General features: G+C 42.1%; 1 protein-coding gene across 2 annotated transcripts in view; it reads right to left on the bottom strand.

Moving 5' to 3' along the window:
- VWDE (von Willebrand factor D and EGF domains) overlaps positions 1-24,566 on the bottom strand; it is a 64,276-nt gene extending 39,710 nt beyond the window's left edge. The window contains exons 1-7 of one of the 2 annotated variants that reach the window (XM_069959347.1): positions 24,334-24,566; positions 11,439-11,623; positions 9,634-9,865; positions 7,739-7,801; positions 7,400-7,650; positions 5,476-5,565; positions 4,636-4,780 (exon numbers count right to left, since the gene is read on the bottom strand). In XM_069959347.1, coding sequence (XP_069815448.1) covers positions 4,636-4,780; positions 5,476-5,565; positions 7,400-7,650; positions 7,739-7,801; positions 9,634-9,865; positions 11,439-11,623; positions 24,334-24,412 — 1,045 coding nt within the window. In that variant the 5' untranslated portion in view covers positions 24,413-24,566. Of the gene's footprint in view, positions 1-4,635; positions 4,781-5,475; positions 5,566-7,399; positions 7,651-7,738; positions 7,802-9,633; positions 9,866-11,438; positions 11,624-24,333 lie in introns of those variants that run through there. The other variant, XM_069959348.1, reaches the window with a different exon arrangement.
- Between the last annotated feature and the right edge of the window lie 581 nt (positions 24,567-25,147).

Raw genomic sequence — 25,147 nt, 5'->3', positions numbered from 1 at the left:
TGTATATAGGAGCAGTATTATAGTAGTTATATTCTTGTATATAGGAGCAGTATTATAGTAGTTATATTTCTGTATATAGGAGCAGTATTATAGTAGTTATATTCTTGTATATAGGGGCAGTATTATAGTAGTTATATTCCTGTATATAGGAGCAGTATTATAGTAGTTATATTCTTGTGTATATAGGAGCAGTATTATAATAGTTATATTCTTGTATATAGGAGCAGTATTATAGTAGTTATATTCCTGTATATAGGAGCAGTATTATAGTAGTTATATTCTTGTGTATATAGGAGCAGTATTATAGTAGTTATATTCTTGTATATAGGAGCAGTATTATAGTAGTTATATTCCTGTATATAGGGGCAGTATTATAGTAGTTATATTCCTGTATATAGGAGCAGTATTATAGTAGTTATATTCCTGTATATAAGAGCAGTATCATAGCAGTTATATTCTTGTACACAGCAGCAGTATTATAGTATTAGAGTGGTCATACAATGTGTATTGTGTATGAGGGAGGGGGGACACATTCTGGAATTCTTTAGTAATGAGTAATACTCCTTGTTTTCTATTCCTTTGCTTACAGTTGTGATTTATACAGTATATATAATTACTGGTTATATATAAATGAGATAATGTATTACACAAGGAGTAAAATGTTGCCGTCTCAGTGTAAGAAATCTTAAGATTAATCCTCCAGAATGTATAGGAAAAAGATTAAAAGAACCTCAGACTCCGACCACAGAACCTCGGGGCAGAAACTTGACTGAAATCAACAATTTTCTCTCAATCTTTAACAGGAACAATTTATTTCTAGTGTTTCCCAATCGCTGATATACTTGCTGAAAGCCGCTGTCTATGCCCTGAGGTTTCCTTTCATCTTCTTAATCAAAAGTGATTGGTGAGAAAAAAAATTAAGATCCTCCCTCCACCCCAATGCTCGACATATCACGGGAGGGAAAATTCTCAATCTAATCTTTTTTACTATTTAAAATCTTGTAAATGGAAATTCCAATATATATTCCCCAATACTCATTACATTGAAATCAAAGACGGGATATTCTCATCTCAGCTAGTATAGGTATACTCGTAGGATTCCTCAAGTAAAATATTTTTGCAAATACAATCATTTAGCAAACTTGTCTCCTTCTTCTGATATGCTGCTCTGTCCCTCCCATTGCTGACAACTCATTGTCTAGGTTACCGACCACCACTCTGCTCTAAAAGCAGTGGTCTGGCTGGTGTGTACAGTATATAGCTATGATGTAGATGTATAGAGATATAGGGGAACATTTATCAAACTGGTGTAAAGTAGAATTCTCTTAGTTGCCCCTAGCAACCAATCAGATTCCACCTTTCATTTTTTCAGAGTCTGTGAGAAAAATAAGGTGGAATCTGATTGGTTGCTAGGGGCAACTAAGGCAATTTTACTTTACACCAGTTTGATAAATCTCCCTCATACTGTGTATTTAGTGTGTATATATATATATATATATATATATATATATATATATATATATATATATACACTACCGTTCAAAGGTTTGGGGTCACCCAAACAATTTTGTGTTTTCCATGAAAAGTCCCACTTCTTCACCACCATACGTTGTGAAATGAATAGAAAATAGAGACAAGACATTGACAAGGTTAGAAATACTGATTTGTATGTGAAATAACATTGTTCTTCCATCACACTTTGCTTCCGTCCCAGAATCCTCCTTTTGCAGCAATTCCAGCATTGCACACCTTTGGCATTCTAGCTATTAATCTGTTGGGGTAAGCTGGAGAAATTGCCCCCCACGCTTCTAGAAGCAGCTCCCACAAGTTGGATTGGTTGGATGGGCACTTCTGGCGTACCATACGGTCCAGCTGCTCCCACAACAGCTCAATGGGGTTCAGATCTGGTGACTGCGCTGGCCACTCCATTACCTATGATAGAATACCAGCTGCTGCTTCTGCTGGAAATAGTTCTTGCACAATTTGGAGGTGTGTTTAGGGTCATTGTCCTGTTGTAGGATGAAATTGGCTCCAATCAGGCGCTGTCCACTGGGTATGGCATGGCGGTGCAGAGTGATGGCCTTCCTTATTCACAATCCCTATTACCCTGTACAAATCTCCCACCTTACCAGCACCAACCCCAGACCATCACATGACCTCCACCATGTATAACAGATGGCGTCAGGCATTCTTCCAGCATCTTCTCATTTCTTCTGCGTCTCACAAACGTTCTTCTTTGTCATCCAAACACCTCAAACTTGGATTCATCCGTCCACAACACTTTTTTCCAGTCTTTCTCTGTCCAATGTCTGTGTTCTTTTGCCCATCTTAATCTTTTTCTTTTATTGGCCAGTCTCAGATATGGCTTTTTCTTTGCCACTCTGCCCTGAAGCCCAAAATCCCGCAGCCGCCTCTTCACTGTAGATGGTGACACTGGTGTTTTGCGGGTACTATTTAATGAAGATGCCAGTTGGGGACCTGTGAGGCGTCTGTTTCTCAAACTAGAGACTCTAATGTGCTTATCTTCTTGCTTAGTTGTACAACGTGGCCTCCCACTTCTTTTTCTAATCTGGTTAGAGCCTGTTTGTGCTGTCCTCTGAAGGGAGTAGTACACACCGTTGAAGGAAATCTTCAATTTCTTAGCAATTTCTCGCATGGAATAGCCTTCAATTCTAAGAACAAGAATAGACTGTCGAGTTTCAGATGAAAGTTCTCTTTTTCTGGCCATTTTGAGTGTTTAATTTACCCCACAAATGTGATGCTCCAGAAACACAATCTGCTCAAAGGAAGGTCAGTTTTGTAGCTTCTGTAACGAGCTAGACTGTTTTCAGATGTGTGAACATGATTGCACAAGGGTTTTCTAATCATCAATTAGCCTTCTGAGCCAATCAGCAAACACATTGTACCATTAGAACACTGGAGTGATAGTTGCTGGAAATGGGCCTCTATACACCTATGTAGATATTGCACCAAAAACCAGACATTTGTAGCTAGAATAGTCATTTACCACATTAGCAATGTATAGGGGGGATTTGTTTAAAGTTAGGACTAGTTTAAAGTTATCTTCATTGAAAAGTACAGTGCTTTTCCTTAAAAAATAAGGACATTTCAATGTGACCCCAAACTTTTGAACGGTAGTGTATATATATGTGCAATAGCTAGATACATTATGGGGGAGATTTATCAAATATGGTGTAAAGTGAAACTGGCTCAGTTGCCCCTAGCAACCAATCAGATTCCACCTTTCATTCCTCACAGACTCTTTGGAAAATGAAAGGTGGAATCTGATTGGTTGCTGGGGGCAACTGAGCCAGTTTCACTTTACACCATGTTTGATAAATCTCCCCCTATGAGCGTGTGCTCAGTGTTGCCAGATATCCATAAGCACCAGCACACTCAGCCCACTGGCTGCTGATTGGCATTTGTATATCTATACTGTATATAGGCAGACAGCTGTCAATCAACATTTTGGAAGGTGGGGGGCAGAGGACAAAGCCCATTCTCTTACATATGAGGAAAACGTCTGATGAGAATAATGGAAGTAATACACCGATCTGTTCAGCATTTGTGTCATTAGTTTATACTGTCCTCATTTAAGGCATCATGACAGATTCCCTTTAATATGATCATATTGTATTCTATAGAATATTACTGATTCTACCTGGTGCTGTATACAATTATCACTAGGTCATGTCTGCATCCACATTGAACTTCATATTCTCATCAGCACAACGTCTACTGTAAGATGGAACCAGCCGCACTATAATGGCAGCTGAAACCGGCCTCCTCATATCCCAGTCAGTCTCCCATGTCCGGCCCTTCAGGACACAAGATCCGGTGTTCTGAGTCTTGGAGAATACAGAGTTCTCACCCTCACCAGCTTCAGGGCTTACAAAGTCATATTATATTATCATAAGTCATATTATTGTGTGCAGCATAATACCAGGACCTGAGGCTAGCATAGGGAAGAGGCAGGAACTGGAAATCCCTCCTTTCTTATCCAGTCTGGGTCTTACATACGGTCTACTATAGTGGTCTCATTTGTGAGGGTCATATTTAGGGTCCTATTTCACGGGCCGACTACGGCCTGATCATTTTAATAGATGAGCGCCGATCATTGGGCAATAAGGGCTGCATGAACATCGTTAGCGATGTCCATGCAGTCCTTGCCCAAACACCGGACACCTTACCTCTCCCCACTCCCGGTCTTCTCTCTTGTTCTCCGCAGCTTTCCGATCCCGGCCTGTGATTGGCTGAGCGGCCTGTGAGCTGTTAGGACACTTAGACCCTGCGGCCAATGGGACCAGGAAGCTGCGGAGCACAGGAAAGAAGACCAGGAGCGGGGAGAGGAAAGTTGTCAGGGGTTTGGGCAATCATCAGCCGTCGGCCGCATATCACTATTACACGTAGCGATGTGCAGTTGACGTCCAACAATTTTAGGTCCAAACCTAAACTAACGATCAGCCAATGATCGTTGTCTCTATTACACAGAGCGATAATTTGCCGAATCAGCCCGATTTGTCAGATTATGACTCTGTGTAGTAGGGCCCTTAAAGTGTAACAAATAACAAGTACACTTTAAGGCCGTGTTCACACGTCGTATGAGACCGGCCGTTCTGTGACCCGCTGACCTACCTTCATTCATGGTACGGAACCTTAGTGCAACTTTGCATCCGTTCTGTAACTGACTTGGATCGGGACATGATATGGGGATGGTGCTCTCCACGATCATCCTGTACTCCCTTCCGTCTTCTGATACGCTTAACGACTGGGGATGAAGCTGCAAGAAGGAAATAGATACACAGCAACCGCAAGTTATTTCTTTCTCAAATGGGTTTACACGCAGGTATTGCATTAGCTTTGCAGCAGCCATCTGGCATCGATATTCCGTTCAAACAATTCCTTATCTGTTATCCCTATTTAAAGGGGTAGTTCGCCATTTTTTTCCCTTTCAACACAACTGGTGCCTGAAAGTGCCAGAGATTTGTCATTTACTTCTATAAAAAAAAAAATCACAGTCTGACACAGTGCTCTCTGCTGCCACCTCTGTCCATGTCAGGAACTGTCCAGAGCAGGAGAGGTTTTCTATGAGGATTTGCTGCTGCTCTGGACAGTTCCTGACATGGACAGAGGTGGCAACAGAGAGCACCGTGTCAGACTGGGAAAAATACACCACTTCCTGCAGGACATACAGCAGCTGATAAGTACAGGAAGACGAGATTTTTTAATAGAAGTAAATTACAAATCTATATAACTTTCTGGCACCAGTTGATTTAAAAGAAAAAAAATTGGTAACCTACCCCTTTAAGGTCTATTAACACGTTTTCCCATGTCGTGACTTGATCCTGAGAAACCACTAATGTGTTTAGAGGAAGGAATGCTATCATCATGTCATCTCCTCCAGAACAAAGGCGATTTTTTTGGACAGTGAATTTACTTTAATAGCCGGTCATAAAAGATTCTTTTACCATTTACCTTAATGCCAGCGAAAAATTCTTCGCTCTCCACAATGAGACTGTGAACATCTGGTTGTTCTAAGCTGAAGCTGGAGACCCCGCAGTATATCTGTGTGATAAAACGTGATGACAGGATTAGGACAAGTATCGGTGGTCTGACACCACAACATCAAAGCGTTCAGGACGCCTGAGATCCAGATAACATTGTAGAGGAACATGCACTGGGAATTCATAGCTTATAGGAATTCTTGAAATTAAAGGGGTTATCCAGCAGAAATCTGGTGTTAGAAAGTAATACAGATTTGTAATTTGCTTCTATTTAAAAATCTCAAGTCTTCAGTACTTATCAGCTGCTGTATGTCCTGCAGGAAATGTTTTCTTTCCAGTCTGACACAGTGCTCTCTGCTGCCACCTCTGTCCGTGTCAGGAACTGTCCAGAGCAGCAGCAAATCCCCATAGAAAACCTCTCCTGCTCTGGACAGTTCCTGACATGGACAGAGGTGGCAGCAGAGAGCACTGTGTCAGACTGGGAAGAATACACCACTTCCTGCATAACATACAACAGCTAATAAGAACTGGAAGACTTAAGTTTTTTTTTATTAATAGAAGTAAATAAGAAATCTCTGTCTTTTTCTAGCACCAAATGATTTGAAAGAAAAGGTATGGGCACCATTGTTTGTGTGTCACATGGATCTGTGGACCTATAGGAATCTGTTCTTCTTCTCTCCTATCACCTCTCCCTTTACTTCTTCTATTGCACTCTTCACCCACTCACAGCGCACTTTAGATACGCTGAGGAAGAAAGTCACATGGATAGCAGCTGCTATGGCTGCTACAGTGGTAGTTACGCTCCAGGGTCAATTCCCCACCTCTTGCATCATATCAAGCAAAGCAAGAGAAATTGAAAGTCCTACAAAGATTCTTGCCACCCAATAACAGGCAAGAGAATTGAACAGGGCTGGACTCAATAGTGGCTGCACAGCCTACCCATGTGTGGTATCCCACCACGGGTGTTGCTATTGGTTACACCATTTGTAAAAGCCTGTACTTATCGTGTAAAAGAGGTAATGAATGCAGTGATGAAATTTTGCCACTAGATGTATGATATAGATATGTATAGATGTATCCAGATGCTGCAAAGCTGAAGTACGTAAAGGGTTATAGTTTGTTTGTGTGTCACATGGATCTGCGGACCTATAGGAATCTGTTCTTCTTCTCTCCTATCACCTCTCCCTTTACTTCTTCTATTGCACTCTTCACCCACTCACAGCGCACTTTAGATACGCTGAGGAAGGAAGTCACATGGGTAGAGGAAGTGCATGTGTCTTTCGTGTTGGACATTATAGAGGAAGGACGCAAGCTAGACAGCTCTCTACAGTGGTCCTCTCTGGGTCCTGGCCCTATGCCAGGTCCCCTACATGAGTCACTCTTAGTCAGAACCCTGTATGGGTAGGAAGCAAGACAAGGCTCAGCTAACAATTTCTTCTCAGTAACTCTACACAACACTACACAATGTTAAACCCCTTTCTAATAGGACCACTCTGGCCATCCATGACTACACTAACCAAAGGGACCCCGTAGCAGCCCGGCAGGACACTGACCACAGGGCAACAAGGTACAAGCGGCCTTATAAACTAAAAGCAGACGTGCCATCACACCTGTGTGCCCAATCGGCACTGGCGTCACAAAGTAACATCTTAAGGTCCGGCTGTATCTCGGCCAACCACCACCAGAGTGGCGTCACACCTCACCACCTAGCAAGTGACCTGCCGATCCTCCGACACAACATCCCAGGGGGCATACCACCACATATGTTCGTATGCTTCTGAACATGATTACGACATAGACACATTGGAAATTCAAGAAATGGTCAAGTCCTAAAATTGTATTTAAAAAAAAATCCCTAAGTGGCAGGATATTGTTTAGTGGCAGAATATTCTTACCCGGTCTCCAAGTCTGACATTTATTCCATCCAACTCTATGATAGAAAACGGCTGCACGACGGCTTCTTGTCTTAGTTCTTCCTTTTCTCCGACACTTGAGAGCCGAGACCATCTTACGATGAACCCCAGGGAGCTGTTCGTAGAAGGAGCCTGAAAAGAACACTTGAGATGGACACCGATACCGACCATTTCTGGGACAATTTCCGGGACGGATGGAGATTCTGGTAGAAGACTTTGTGGATTCAATTCACCTGCCAATCAAGAATATGATGGAAACAATAAAGATAATCCAAGAAAAACATCACGTATTCCACCCATGTATATATTCGTCACACTTACTCGTGCATACACCATTGACTTCTATCTCTCCATCGTCACACCGGGATCTGGTTTCTGGAGCCACTGGGGGGAAGAAGAGTCATAATCAGCAGGACTAAGGGGGTTCTTCCTGAAGTTCTGCGATCCTTTGTGCTTACTGGTATAGATACATATAGAGAGACTGTCGAGAATATAGGATGGTCATACATTTCTATTCTCATCTTTAATGACCTATGACTCTCCATTGGACTCCTCTCATGCTGCACCCATTCTGTTGACTTTGCCCAACCATGAGATTTGCGACTAATTTTCCTAGTTTTGACCATACCTAGAAAACTCATATCTTCATAGAAGCCCACGTCTCATAGTTATAGTCCATGGTCCATATCTAACTGGTCCAATATCTCCACTCCAGACAGTCCTCTGTCAACTAGCTTCCCACAATGCATCACTCTTCAATCTGTATCCATGTGGGCTCAGACACCGCTTGGTTGACAATTTTACTTTATGCCTAAATAAGGCCAACGTTTAGGAGAATTGACTAGGGATGAGCAAATTTACAGAAAGAACGAAGCAAAGTGCTTTGTTAAAGTGTTACTGTCGTTTATATTTTTTTGGCAGAAATCAATAGTACAGGTGATTTTAAGAAACTTTGTTATTGGGTTTATTAGCCGAAAAATGCATTTTTATCATGAAAAAGCAGTTTAGAGCTCTCCTCCTGTTTTCACGATTCTCTATGGAGAGGGGAAGGGTGGAAGGAGATGAGGAACCAAAACAGGACAACAAAGAGTTAATTTACAGCTACTTCACTGGGCTATTTCTTCTGAAGTCAGCACTGACCTCTGAATAGCAGTTTTCACATAGTTCTCGCTGTGTAATCCTTTGTTCTCTGCTCTCTGCTGCCGACTAATCTCCCTCCTCCCCCCTCCCCTCTCCACAGGTTACACAGGGCCCGACTGATGTAAACTACTCGAGATTTCCTCATAATTAGCAGTGAATGAGAGAGAGGAGGGAGGGAGGGGGGGGACCTGGGGAAAGTCTTTTTGAATGCAGATAATGGCATATTTGCCTAATAACCCCAATTACAAAGTTTCTTAAAATTGCCTGGACTATTGATTTCTGCAAAAAAAAAAAAAAAAAAAAAAAAACACATGTCAGTCACACTTTAAGATTGGCCTGGCACCTTGTCAGGCTGCTTGCTTTGAAGTCTGTGCCGCTCCTCCCTGAGTGCTGGAAAAAGCAGGATCCAGTCCTGGGGAATTTCCTAGAACTGGATCTAGGTTTTCCCGGCACCGGAGCTGAGCTGCTAGCCAATCGTAGTGAAGTGCTTCGCTTCATTTTTACTATACATTCGCCCATCTCTAGAATTGACCATTAATAAAATGGAAGAGATGCATCATGGGAACATTTGGAAGCCATTGACCTCTTATGAGTCATAAGTATAATGCTACGAGTTTTTGTGTTAGTTTTGTCGTCAGATACAAGTTTTTATATAATGATGAACTGTACACAACTATGAATTCTAGACTGTGTTGAGCAGACTGTTCGGGTTCGGCAATGTTCTCTTAACCCAAACACTGGTCATTTGGCTCCCAGTGGCTGGAGAAGTTGGACTAGGACCACCAAGCAAACATGGATGAAACCTAATGCTGTATCCATGTATTCCAGGACTCCCTAGGGTGGCAACCAACTTCTCCAGCCACCGAGAGTCAAATGACGAGTGTTTGGGTGCAGAGAACATTGCCGAACCTGAATAGTTTGGCAAATCTGCTCAACGCTTATTATGAGTAGTGATATTATGAGTAGTGATTTAGGACCAAGTCAGATGCCCACCAGGCACCCTTTTAGCTCTTCTCTGTGTATATGGTATTATAGAAGACAATCTCCTGAGGACCACTGATGTCACCCTGACTTACCGTCTGCACAGTAGCCCATACACCCTTGGGTAGGCTGCAATAAATAGACAAAAAAGTCCCCACAATTCCGGACAGTCACTGGGATGCGGAAGAGGCAGCAATCCTTGGTGCTGCTGAAGAAGAACTGCCATGTGGCACAAGCCGTGAGCTGCCGCACCTGCCCCGGGGTCGGGAGAGATTCTGATTCCCGTAAAGACAACCAAACCGGAGCTTGTGTCCCACAGTGATTCATCTGCCAAGGGAAATAAGAGGGGAACGTGAGTGTTAGGAACCTCTTCAATGTCTAAAAGACATCATATTACATAGAGACTGAAAATATACGTTGTGTGAACATATCCTTAAAATGTCATTCTATATACTTTTCTATGACTATTTGACTATCCAAAATGTTTAGAACCTTAATCAAGTTCTTCCAGATTGTAAAAAAAATGGAAGCAATAGACGGTATCTATTGAGTCTGGGGGTCAGGCCATTACGTTTAGGTTAATCAGGTACCCTCCACTCTACCTAGTTAAGTACCCGATTTTCAAAGGAGTTTGCGACTCGAGCAGTCAAGTATTTTTGTGCTCCCTCAACTGTACTTGCACCAAAATGTAAAGCACACATAATAAAAGTAATATTAGTCATGTATGAAACAAATTCAAACAGATATAAAAATGTGAAAATAATACACTGTTATATTTCTGTATATAGGAGCAGTATTATAGTAGTTATATTCTTGTATATAGGGGGCAGTATTATAGTAGGTATATTCTTGTATATAGGAGCAGTATTATAGTAGTTATATTCCTGTATATAGGAGGCAGTATTATAGTAGTTATATTCTTGTATATAGGAGCAGTATTATAGTAGTTATATTCTTGTATATAGGGGCAGTATTATAGTAGTTATATTCCTGTATATAGGAGCAGTATTATAGTAGTTATATTCTTGTATATAGGAGCAGTATTATAGTAGTTATATTCTTGTATATAGGAGCAGTATTATAGTAGTTATATTCCTGTATATAGGGAGCAGTATTATAGTAGTTATATTCTTGTATATAGGAGCAGTATTATAGTAGTTATATTCCTGTATATTGGGGGCAGTATTATAGTAGTTATATTCTTGTATATAGGAGCAGTATTATAGTACTTATATTCTTGTATATAGGAGCAGTATTATAGTAGTTATATTCCTGTATATAGGGAGCAGTGTTATAGTAGTTATATTCCTGTATATTGGAGCAGTATTATAGTAGTTATATTCTTGTATATGAGGGCAGTATTATAGTAGTTATATTCCTGTATATAGGGAGCAGTATTATAGTAGTTATATTCTTGTATATAGGATCAGTATTATAGTAGTTATAGTCTTGTATATAGGAGCAGTATTATAGTAGTTATATTCCTGTATATAGGAGCAGTATTATAGTAGTTATATTCTTGTATATAGGAGCAGTATTATAGTAGTTGTATTCCTGTATATAGGAGCAGTATTATAGTACTTATATCCCTGTATATAGGAGCAGTATTATAGTAGTTATATTCCTGTATATAGGAGCAGTACTATAGTAGTTATATTCTTGTATATAGGAGCAGTATTATAGTAGTTATATTCTTGTATATAGGAGCAGTATTATAGTAGTTATATTCTTGTATATAGGAGCAGTATTATAGTAGTTATATTCTTGTATATAGGAGCAGTATTATAGTAGTTATATTCTTGTATATAGGAGCAGTATTATAGTAGTTCTAATCTGTGGATTGTTTTTCATCTTTGGGAAATCTCTACCTATGTGTAATGAAGATTGGCAATACTAATACCTCCACGCACTTGGTTGGCATCTCAGCAGGCTTATCAAAGATCATAAACCTGTACCATCCAGATATTAGAGAGTGGTCACATATCAGGTCATGAATAGCAGATTGCTGAAGCCGAGAGGAATCAAAGGCCACACTTCTATATGGATTCTGAAGGATCTTATAGCCGGTCGGTGAGCACTCTGGAGCTGCAGAGACATAAAAACCAATGTTACTTTAGCTGAAATAATTATATACATAAAAAATAAGGAAATAAAGCAAATTCAAGACATGATAAAGAGACACCAGGTTTGCATATTGTTTTGCTATTTTACAACCCATTGCAAATCCAAAAAAGAGAAATAATTATGTGTAACAACTCTGATAAATCCCATTAGCCTCAAGTTACACTAAACATAAAAAAACTGTACTTGTACCTGCATTTTTAATCAGTAGTTTAAAGGGGAACTCTGGTGATTTTTTTTCTTTCAAATCAACTGGTGTCAGAAAGATTTATACATCTGTAATTAATTACTATTCAAAAATTTCAAGTTTTTCAGTACTTATCAGCTGCTGTGTGTCCTGCAAGAATTTGACACAGAGCTCTCTGCTGCCACCTCTGTCTATGTCAAGAACTGTCCAGAGCAGCAGCAAATCCCCATAGAAAACCTCTGCTGCTCAAGACAGTTCCTGACATGTCAAGCATGGAGCATTTGACTCCCGGTGAGTGGAGAAGTTGGATGCAGCCCTAGGGAATCCGGAAAACCATGGATACAGCCATAGGTCATAAGCCACAGACTGGATCCATGTTTTCCAGGACTCCCCAGGGCTCCATCCAGCTTCTCTAGTCACCAGTAATCGAATGCTACACACTGGAGTTTGGAGGAACCTGAGCATGCTTGAAGTTTTATCAACTCTATTCACTTTGTCTATTATTTTTCCAGTTTTGTAAATTTCACTGTAAGTAAGCAGTGGATACATTAGATGGTATGGCCAGGGTGGTATTACCAGCTGCTGCTGCCCTTGACACTACACCTGCAGACGCCCACCATACTGTGACTGGATAACACCGCCACACCAGACCTAACCAATACCACCATACTGTGACTGTATAACACCGCCACACCAGACCTGACCAATACTGCCATACTGTGACTGTATAACACCGCCACACCAGACCTGATCAATACTGCCATACTGTGACTGTATAACACCGCCATACCAGACCTGACCAATACCGACACACTGTGACTGAATAACACCGCCACACCAGACCTAACCAATACTACCATACTGTGACTGGATAACACTGCCACACCAGACCTGACCAATACTGCCATACTGTGACTGTATAACACCGCCACACCAGACCTGACCAATACCGCCATACTGTGACTGGATAACACCGCCACACCACGGGGGCCACGGGGGCCTAGTGGTACATACGGCCCTGGGTATTGCCGCCGCTGGTAGTATCCAGTCTGATTCTTCTCGTCTTCCAGTCTCACTTGTGTTTGGCTTCTTGAACGTTCTGCCTGTTTCCAGTCAGGTCAGTCCTGATTTCCTGAGGTTTTTCTCTATATCACTACAGAGCTCTGTTATAGATAGCTGGGCAGACTATGAGTCCTCCGGAGGACACACTGAGCCCCATAGTAGTCTGGTTGTGACTTAATAGGTTGTGGCTTCTGCTCCATGCTGCCAGACCCGGGCAGACTTACTTGAGGTTTTCTTGTTATTTCTCAAATACTCATTAATCTAAAGCTCGGCGTAGTATCCAGAGGACAAGAGAACTCCAAGAAATGAAGAATGATCATGTTCTCCCGCCACGAAGAGAAGACAGAACGTTCAATTACAAATATAAGACTGGAGGAACGAGGGAATCTGACTAGACATTTGCCCAGCTGCTTTACCATTTACACTTAGGGCCCTATTACACGGGACGATTATCGTGTGAAAAATCGTTATATCGTTCGAATTTAAATGATAATCATTCTGTGTAATGGCAGGCAACGATTGGAAAATGGTTCGTGTGTTGTTGATCGTTGATTTAGATCTGAACCTAAAATTATCGTTAGTCGTTCGCTGTAATTCCACATTCGTTCGCTCAAGTTCCGCGGTTTTTCACTAATCGTTCAGTGTAATTGCACATTGTTCATTGTTTTGCTGGGATCAGACGGAGTAAACGATCGTAGTAACGATCGCAATAACGATTGTAGTAACGATCGTAACTAACGACTACCGTTCTGAGTAATATGGTGAACGATTTCAGATTAACGATAAACAATCTCGATTGGGACCCCCACACTGCAGTGGTCCCGATTGGATAGTGAGAGGAGCGGCTCCCGTCACAATGAAACGCTGTGGTGTTTAGCAACCGATGTGGCCTGACATTAACAATGAGCTGCTAATAGCCTGACCTTGCTTTATAGAGCCTTGTGGATACTGGTACGTCATGGGTTGTTCGGGAACAGGCGCCCATTGCATGCTGGTATGAGTTGTCTAGGAGTTAATACGGCCTTATACTTATGCATACTTATTTCTGTACACTTATTTATAGAGATGAGCGAACCTCATGCATGCTCTCGGTTTGTAAGATTTGGTTCGCTCATCTCTAATTTAAACAATAAAAGAGGGCATACTTACCTCCCTTGTTCCCCACTGCTCCCTATGTCAGGTCTTTCAGTCCCTGAGGCACTCCTGTTCTGCCAACTTCCAGTGTCCTCCTTCTTCATTCTGAGATTGGAAGAGTGGGGAGAAGAATGGAAGTGCAGCTGGGCCTGGAAAATAACAGAGGGTGCAGCAGGGGAGCGAGGGAGGTAAGTATGTGCTCTTTGATTCTTTAATACACAGGGAGATAGTTAATTAAGTTCTATATTTGTCCGGAAACCCCCTTTAAAGAAAGTCAATTAACCTATCAGTGTGTTTGTGGAGTGTGGGAGGAAACTGGAGCGCCTGGAGGTAACCCGCACAAACATGGGAAGAACATGCTAAACACCCGCAGATGTTGTGCTGTTACTCTACCTCGGCCATCATACACTTTACTATCCAGGGTCGACTGCAAATATTTTGGTTACTTTCTCAAACTCTTTGATAAATCCATAACTGGAAACACATGGAGGAGACATCTGGACGGGGTCCCCATCCAATATCTAACGTTCTTGTACAGTCACCTTGCAGAATAACAATGGCAGATAGCAGTGCATCTGGTATCAATAATCTGTCTACAAACTGGAAACAGTTCCCAGAATATCCATGTGCTCAGTAAATAGAGCAGGAACGCCGACATCTCCGGTGCCCAATGTATGCAGAGATGCTGGGTGCAAAATACCCCCGCAACGTCCCAGATTATGGAAGAGCTCTGCTGTCCTAGAAGAACCCCTTCACCGGCCTGTACGAGTCCCAAAAAGACCAATGAGCCTGAGACAAAAGTTTTGATTGGTTGTCATCCAGGTGCTCAAAACCCCAATGAATATTTGATGAGACCAGGAAGAGTACATGGCCAGGCGCTTCACTCCAAGGCTCTCTGCTCTGCCCATCCCCCTACATAAGAAGAGTTTCATTGTAAGTCTATGGAGACCGTCTTGTACAGCAAGAAAGACGAGGTGGACAGAGAGCCAGGGAGAGAAGTGCTCAGACTTTATCTCCGGCACCAGACACCAGATTTTTGCATTGGCGCCGGACACCAGACTTTATTACCAGCACAAAACATCAGACATTATCAGTGGCCCCTGACACCAGACTTTATGACCAGTACCGGACACCAGACGTTATCACCGGCAGCTGACAACCGACTTTATCACCGGCAGCTGACAACCGACTTTATCACCGGCAACTTACACCAGACACCAGATGTTATAACCGATACCCGACACCAGACGTTATCACCGACACCTGACATCAGACTTTACCACTGGCACCTGTTTATCGCTGGCACCCGACACCTGACTTTATTCCCAGCACCAGACACCAGATTTTATCACTGGCACCTGACTTTATCCCCGGCACCTGACATTAGATTTTATCACCAGCATCGGACATCAGATGTTATCACCGGCACCTGAAACCAGACTTTATCACCGACACCAAACCTCAGATGTTATCACAGTAACCAGACACCAGATTTTATCACCAGCACCTAACACCAGACGTTATCACCGGCACCTGACAGCAGACGTTATCACCAGTATTGGACACCAGACGTTATTACCAGTAACGGGCATCAGACTTTATCACCGGCACCAGACACCAGACACCAGTCGTTATCACTGGCACCTGACACCAGACTTTCTCACCTGGACCAGACACCAGACGTTATCACCGGCACCTGACACCAGACTTTCTCATCAGGACCGGAGATCAGACGTTATCACCGGCACCTGACACCAGACTTTCTCACCTGGACCGGACACTAAACGTTATCACCGGCACCTGACACCAGACTTTCTCACCTGGACCGGACACTAGACGTTATCACCGGCACCTGACACCAGACTTTCTCACCAGGACCGGACATCAGACGTTATCACCGACACCTGACACCAGACTTTCCCACCAGTACCAGACACTAAACATTATCACCGGCACCTGACACCAGACTTTCTCACCGGCACCTGACACCAGACGTTATCACCGGCACCTGACACCAGATGTTATCACCAGCACCTAACATCAGATGTTATCACCGGCACCTGACACCAGATGTTATCACCGGTACCGGACATCAGATGTTATCACCGATACCTGACACCAGATGTTATCACCGGTACCTGACACCAGACTTTCTCACCGGCACCTGACACCAGATGTTATCACCGGTACCTGACACCAGATGTTATCACCAGCACCTGACATCAGATGTTATCACTGGCACCAGACACCAAAAACACCAGAACACATTTAGTTGCAGAATATATTTACCATTAAGGCTTTTGATGTAGGTTGATTCAATAACACTTTACAAGCACTTACACAAGGTGGGTCGCCATGACATGAGCGTTTGCTTCCGGCCATCGCCCGCCACCCTCTCCCCCCCTTTAGGGTTAACTTATTTCCTGGTCTCCAACTTGGAAATCTCCTCGGCCAGGAATACCCTTCCCGGTCCCCCCGCTGCCGCCTGTAACAGCTGCTCAGCTTCAACTTCATGTCCCAACTGCATCAAAGTGGACGCCTGTGAGCGCTACCGGGATGTATATACCCATCACTAATCCTGCTCATTGTGGAGACTCTGCTATAAACAGTGACTAGCAACAAGCGATTGATGGAGAAATCCCCCATTAATACCACTGCATCTGTGTACAAACACCGAGGCTGATGGGTAATTCCAGCTGCTGTGTCAGCAATCCTCCAGCTCTACAGTGTACATTATCATGGAACATACCAGATCAAAGACATTATAATGCAGGATGGGTTCATAGATATCTGTGAGCCTATTCAACTGTGTGCATGAGCCCTATCAGCTGCTGTATGTCCTGCAGGAAGTGGTGGTTTCTTTCCAGTCTGACACAGTGCTCTCTGCTGCCCCCTCTGTCCATGTCAGGAACTGTCCAGAGCAGCAGCAAATCCCCATAGAAATGAGGTGAGACGCAAGACTTCCCCCTACCTCCTCCCTCCCTTCTCTTCTTCTCTATTCCCCATCCAAACTCCCCCCCATGGTTCTGTTAATTCCCCTCCTCCCTCCTTTCTCCTTGCAACCAAAACCAGGAGTGGATTGAAAACACAGAAAGGATCTGTTTACACAATGGTGAAATTGAGTGGATGGCCGCCATATAACAGTAAATAACGGCCATTATTTCAATATAACAGCCGTTGTTTTCAAATAACAGCAAATATTTGCCATTAAATGGCGGCCGTCCACTCAATTACAACATTGTGTGAACAGAGCCTTTCTGTGGGAGATCCACTCCTGGTTTTGGTTGCAATTTGAGGACCACAATACTGACTGAAATATACGTAGTGTGAACCCAGCCTTAAACTGAATTTGCAATAGGGTCTACAAATTCTTTCCTCTTTTTTCTCTCTGTATTTTTTAATGTCTTGTTATAAAAACTGAAAACTTTCAACAAATAAACATTGGAAAAAAAAAAGAAAACCTCTCCTGCTCTGGACCGTTCCTGACATGGACAGAAGTGGCAGCAAAGAGCACTTTGTCAGACTCAAAAGAATAGACCACATCCTGCAGGACATACCGCAGCTGATAAGTACTGGAAGACTGGAAATTTTGAACATAGAAGATTGTCATCAGAAAATAAACGCTTGGTCCACGTAGTCTGCCCTTATTATCATCTTAGAATATATGTATTTACCAGACAGGTTTAAATTCTGTTATTGTAGATTTACCAACCACATCTGCTGAAAGTTTGTTCCAAGCATCTACTAGTCTTTCAGTAAAGTAATATTTTTTGTATATTTTACCTCCAGAGAACACCTTTAAAGTGTCACTGTTGTGTCATTTCAGAAATCAATAGTCCAGGCGATTTTAAGAAACTTTGTAATTGGGATTGTTAGGCAAAGATGCCATTATCTGCATTCACAAAGACTTTCCCCAGGTCCCCCCCCCCCCTCCTCCTCTCTCTCATTCACTGCTCATTATCAGGAAATCTTGACTCTTTTACATCAGACCGTGCCCTGTCTGTTCTATGGAGAGAGGAGGGGGGAGGAGGGAGATTAGTCGGCAGCAGAGAGCAGACTACACAGTGGGAGCTGTGTGAAAGACGCTATTCAGAAGTCAAAGAGGTCAGTGCTGACTTCAGAGGAGATAGCATGGTGATGTAGCTGTAAATTAACTCTTTGTTGTCCTGTTTTGGTGCGTCATCTCCCTCCACCCCTCCCCTCTCCATAGAGAACCATGAAGACAGGGGGGGAGCTTCAAACTGCTTTTTCATGATAAAAATGCATTTTTTGGCTAATAAACCCAATTACAAAGTTTCTTAAAATCGCCTGTACTATTGATTTCTGCAAAAAAAAAAAAATAATAATAATAATTAAATGACAGTGACACTTTAAGTACACTATATGGAAAGTACTGGACTCAATTAAGGAATCATGGGAAGTAACGTTGTAAGGGGTCTTTCCCTATGTCGTCCCCCCGCTATGTGCCCTATGTATCTATGACAGATTTAGTGACTATCTCCATTGGATTCCTCTCTACAGCGCAGCTCTGACATTGACACTTTACAGTGATATCTGCAGCGCTCGTTCGTACATAGCGGACTCCGGCCATAGTCAGATCAGCGCATGATCAGCTCTTATTTATCTCTTATTCATCTGAATGGAATGTCTCCTATGAAGAGAAACACGGGGGACGCAGCCAAAACCCAGGACGGTCAACCTGTAAACACACGAGTGCTGCGGCCAGTGCACAGATGTGTATGAAGAACACAGCCCCCGTCCTCCAGAAATGGACTCATCGTACACTACGGAGAGGAGCTTAAAGGAGAACTCCGGGCAGGGGGGATTTTCAGCAGAGTGCTAGGGAGGATGAAAGAAGTAATATGGTCTCCCACAGCTCCGCTGGTCCCAGACGCTCCTGAGTGGGAACCTGGGCTGTGACGTGCCAGGCCTGCTTAGCCAGTCAGTGGGGTCCGCCTCGGCTGCTGACTGGTTGAGTGGGCATAACATGTCCCGTCCCAGGTCCCCACTCAGACCGGCATCAGTGCTGGAACAGGGGAGGTGAGGGTATGTTACTTCTTTCATCCTCTCTAGCACTAAAAATCACCCCAGGCCGGAGTTCTCCTTTAAAGAGTCCACATTTACTAACATCTAACATACACTACTAACAAACAACCTATATACTGTGCCGGGGATGATACATGACAAAGGGACCAAAAAAACCAAAGCAAGAATTTAGCTTCTTGACTCTGCACCTGCTCTTCCCCCCTGTGTATGACCCAGACTGCTGACCCTGCCCCATCTGCCCTCATCCCTTGTTTAGACTTTGATTTGCCCTTGACTGACCCCGTGGGTGCCTACACCAGAGTCTCTAGGCTGCTCCGTTAGCTGTTATTCACATAGGAACCATACAGGGAAGCAACCTTGTATGGCCATGGCCAACTGGAGTCCCATCCTGGAGTGGAATGAATGGGGGAACACCAGAATACAGCAGGTCCATATCCATCGCCAGTGTAATGGCCAAAATAAGAAATGGAAGGTTCCCAGGTGGCTAATTCAAGGCCCAGGTGTTAAAGGGGTTGTCCTGGCAGAGTAATAACCCAGCTGGCAGGCACACTCAATATAAAATAGTCTCAGCCAACAAAGGAGGCAGATAATTCTCCCTCAGTCTGACACAGTGCTCTCTGCTGCCACCTCTGTCCATGTCAGGAACTGTCCAGAGCAGCAGCAAATCCCCATAGAAAACCTCTCCTGCTCTGGACAGTTCCTGACATCGACAGAGGTGGCAGCAGAGAGCACTGTCAGACTTGAAAGAATATCCCACTTCCTGCAGGACATATAGCAGCTGATAAGTACTGGAAGACTGGAAAGAATAAACCACCAAACATAGTATTTTTTGTTACTACTTTTTTTTTATACTTTCATATTTACCTACATTAGGATGAGATAGTGTTATGTGCACATAATAAAACATGAAATACATAAGAAGGTGTCCTTACTTTCTGGATTTCCAGTTTGTTACAAGCTGACGTGACTGGTGCTACATGTATAGGGTGAGCCGGGTTACTGGGAAGCATTGAGATCCCCACCTTAGGCGGTGCTAGCTGTTTCTGCCTCGTGATGGACAGCACTTCACCCCCAGTCTCTTGTGTCTCCCTCTCCATGACCTCCCTATGGCCCAGGAGGAAGAGGATCAATCAATTACTGACCGGCAATCAGCTGGGGGCAAGTTAGGGGTCAGAAGGTGAGGACAAAAAATTGAGTTTAAAGTTCTCTGCTGATATCTGATGAAAGAAGAAACTGTCACTGATCTACTCAATCCTAGAAGACAAGGAGGCCACATGGCTTATAGCTCAGTTTTGTATATAGCTCAGATATTGTAATTAGCTTCAACATAAGCTTACACATTAGGTTTCAAATATTAATAAATTATTATTATTATTATTATTATTATTATTATTATTATTATTATTATTATTATTATTATTATTATTTTAAATATATTATTATTTCATTATTCTTGATATTATTATTAATTATTATTGTTTTTATTATTATTATTATTATTATTATTATTATTATTATTATATTTTATTATTATTTTATTACTTAATTTTAAGTAAAATACAAAATAACACTTGCACTACCACTCCAGTCCTCCAGGGGTGCTGTTGTAAAATCAAACATGTCTAAAGCTAACCATATCTATATATTTTTTTTAATGGAAAACAAAATCAGAAAATGGGCATATATAATAAATAATAATAATAATAAAAAATAATAAATAAATAAATATATTTTACATGATAAGAACCTGATGAAAGCAGATCATAGGAAAAAACCCAATGCATCTTTTTTTTTCTTTTTTTTTTTCGTTTGTCCGGGAGTTTGACCCATTTTAGTATACAGTATATGGGAACCTTAAGGGTAAAGTGTCTGTAATTCTGATGATTGGTCTATGAAGGTTGTTGTCTTGGGAGGAAGAATGATAAATCAGTGACTGATCTGTTCTGGGCCTCCATTGATGGGATGCAGATCCCTCGTCCATGATCGACCTCTGCCATGATCTGGTCCAGGCTTCTGCTGATGGAATGCAGATCTGTCATCCATGATCTGTCTCTGCTGCCATCTCTGACATGATCTGGGCTTCCATTGATGCAGGTTTGCCCTCCATGTCTGCTGTGATCTGTGATCTGTAATCTGGTCTGGGTTTCCCAGATCTGTCCTCTATGATTGATCTCTGACATGGTCTGGTATTCCATTGACAAGATGCAGCTCTGTCCCTTATGGTCTTCTCTGCCCTGATCTGTAGCCTGGTGCAGACTCCCAGTGAAGGGACACATGACGTTTCATCGCCAGCACCCAACAAGGAGAAAATCCAATACGGCGGATCAACTCTTCGACGGTTGGTTTTTGTGTCAGGTGCCAATGGTTAGCAGAAATTGGTCTATTTCGCCCATGTATGACCAGCAATAACTTCCTACAAGGCAGATCCAGTGCAACTCAAGCCTAATTATTATCATGCAATACCTACATTTACCTGTGATGGCGCTATAAGGAAAACTAACATGTACTTCCAGGTTTCCTATAGATTACAGCTAATCATTGGGAGTCCTAGCATCAGGATGTCCTATGATTTGATGTTTTTTTTTTGTAGGAACTCTTTAAAGAATAGGGGATAGTCCAGTGTCCCTTTAAAAAGTGCAGTCCCTTTAAGTGCTTGCTACCATACAGCAATAAATAACTCGTAGTTGTAAAGTAGTGTTGTTATGTAACACATGTAATGTGCATTATGGATGTGAATGTCATACACTGCAACATCTGGTTTACGCTTTATGTCCCTTTAATTCACCTCTTCACCCCAGATATGGATGTTACCGCAAATAGGAAGAAATCCTGATAGGTAATTAGAGGAATTTCCACCTCCATGTGAACTATTCCTATAGATCGTGTTACTATTATTTACAGCAATGCTTGCTGTCAGTGAATGGAATCTGTCAGTGAAATGAATCTGTCTTGACTGAGGACTTCTCACAGCTAATGAATTGTTACATTTGTATCCACCGCAGGGAAGTTGTTACAATGTATCAGTGCAGGTAAAATGTATCAATCAGAGATCTAGGCTAGATCCAATTGTAGCTGCGAGATGTATTAGATCACTGACAGCAGACAGACATATTAAAAGAGTGAAGGAAACATAAAGAGGGAATTTATTAGGCTCCTACACTAGTTTCTGCACAAAAACATGCAACTTTTTACCTACAGTGTTTAAGCAAAAGTCGTCGGAGAACGAAATCTGCTGTCCGGTGCACAGACAATGAGGAGGAGGCGGTATATGTTTATTAACATTAACCTTAATATATTCTCCCAAAGTATTAAAAATCTCCAGTCTTCAAGTACTTATCAGCTGCTGTATGTCCTGCAGAAAGTGGTGTATTCTTTCCAGTCTGACACAGTGCTCTCTGCTGCCAACTCTGTCCATGTCAGGAACTGTGCAGAGCAGCACCTAATCCTCATAGAAAACCTCTCCTCCTCTGGACAGTTCCTGACATGGACAGAGGTGGCAGCAGAGAGCACTTGTACAGCATACACCACTTCCTGCAGGACATACAGCAACTGATAAGTACTGGAATACAATATAAATAAATATATATATATATATATATATATATATATATATATGTAGCCTACTGACACCAGTTCAAGTAAATGACAGCGTGTGCCCCTTCAGGGAACAGCACAATACACAGGCTGCACCCCCCTTGTGTTTTATGTAGTTACATAGTTTAGTTGATAAGATACATGAAGTTCAATCAAGGACTTTCCACCATGTCACAGTCTTACAACCAGAACAGTACCTCATTACAGAATCAGCCCATTTATTTCAATAAGTACAGAGTGATACCTTGTTTCTCCTGTGGCGGCACTGCAGGAAAAATTAAACACTGACAATTCCACCTATAAATTGCAGCTGATTGCTGGGGGACACAGGGACACTTATTGTAAATAAATATTTATTTTATTTGTTTTAAGAGATTATCCAAGTAAATTAAGATATGTTCATTGGTGTACACTGTAATAGGATTGGCGGTAGTGGGGGAGTATGGTTTAGCCCATAACAAGTCTCTATGGAGAGGGGTGCATAGAAAAGGGTCCCATAGCAAAAGATCAAAATGAGTCCCCAGTATGGTGCCCTGATCTCCCTTACATTCTTGCTTGACGCATGGGTATCATGGGGAATGGAACCAAATGAGGCTAGGCCCCGTCTTTTTAAGGGCCCATAGTATGATCTGCCTCTCTGATATTTACAGTACTCCTTTTAGCACATATATCGTAATATACAGTAAATGATTTAGCTTTGCTTAAAAAAACACACAAAAAAATGTCTTTCTAGAGCCACCTACTGGTGACTACCTGTAAGGGATTGCAGGAATCCCCCCCCCCCTCCTCTACATTAGTTAATTTGCATAATTTTTTCTCATGGGGCATTGCTGGTATGTCACCATACACCAGCTGGGTCTCTTCAATGTAAACCAGGACCCCTCCTTAACAACTATGAGCGATGATCTCCGTACAACTTACATGTGTTCTATGGAATGAGAGAGTGGACAGCTTTATGTACACTACTATACTATACTATACACTATGCATATCCATGTCCCGGAATTGTTGTATTATGAAAGGTCTCTGCCTGTTACTATATGTCTCACAATGTACAGCGCCACATAGAGTGATGGCGCCATACAACTAGGTAGACACATCATACATTATATATTATATTATATATCCCATGCATATAAAATAACCCTTAAACTGTTGCAATAATTTTGCCTTTTTGTCATGTTTTACTAATATATGTTTTTATTCTTTGCAGCTACAGGTATATGCCAAAAAATGGATATGCTGCAATATATATAATATATAGTCAATATTTAATCAATAATCATTATAAATATACACTTGTATAGGTCTGGGGTGAATGTTTGGAAGCGCATCACATCTGTGACATACTCTGTAATGCACTTTATATTCACTATATATATATGCACTCTCTCTCTCTCTCTCTCTCTCTCTCTCTATATATATATATACTAAATATAATCAATATAACTATACAGTCGTACGGGTCTGGGGTGAATGTCGCATCATCTCTAACATCCTCTGTATTGCACTATGTGAACTGAGATGCTGAACTAGAATAATATATATAATATATATATAATATATATAAATCACTAATGTTAACTATGATGATGACGATAATAATAATAATAATAATAATAATAATAATAATAATAATATCCATTCTTACCTTGCTGACAGTTTCCAGTCTTTAGAACAATCAGTATAATCCAGATTGCAGAATACATCTGTGCAGAGAGTGCCCCCATAGTAAGGGATGGAATGAGTATAAACCCTATTAAAGTGCCTGTAAAGCCCCTGAACACACTGTAACAAACCCTCCTCTGTGCTGCAGCCAGGCTGGAGGATAGGAATCACAGGGCTGGGAGCTCCATCAGCTTCCATGTGAGGATCCTGACTCCAGGAACCTAGTGCAGCAGCCGGGACTGTGTCAGGGTCCTGTAATACTCCACGCCCAGAGGACTAGAGGAGGAGGAGGAGGGGGTGAGGGCGAGCTCTAAGGGGCTTCCCATGTCTTACAATAAGAGAGATTCCAGAAACGTAGGATATTTTTGCATATATTTACACTTTAAGGGGGGGGGGGGGAGGTTCACAATAATAACAGCACAGAGGGGACTGTTTCTCATTGAAGAGATTTATCTACAGGCAATGCTTCATGGGAAGAGGTATGCAAATGAGCTCTAATCTCGAAGCAAGAAAACTCTTGCTACTAATGATAATACTAATAATGATGATACTAATAATTCCTTTAGGCCATGTTCCCACTGCGTAAGACACCGGCCGTTCTGTGTACTGCATTACTGGCCGGATGATCTTCACTTCTGATGAATTATGAATTCCCCGCTGCACACTCCATTGTGTGCACTGACATGTCAGTTTTTTGCAGCGCCGCTAGCGATCCCGGCCGGAGTGTATACTATGTGTATGTATATATATGTACTATGTGTATACACTCCGGCCGGGATTACCCCTAGCTGAAGCAC

Source organism: Dendropsophus ebraccatus, chromosome 2 (genome assembly GCF_027789765.1).
Source record: "Dendropsophus ebraccatus isolate aDenEbr1 chromosome 2, aDenEbr1.pat, whole genome shotgun sequence".
In the NCBI taxonomy this organism is placed as follows: domain Eukaryota; kingdom Metazoa; phylum Chordata; class Amphibia; order Anura; family Hylidae; genus Dendropsophus; species Dendropsophus ebraccatus.
Note: the sequence above shows the minus strand (reverse complement) of the source record. Positions and strands in the feature narration are given on the sequence as shown.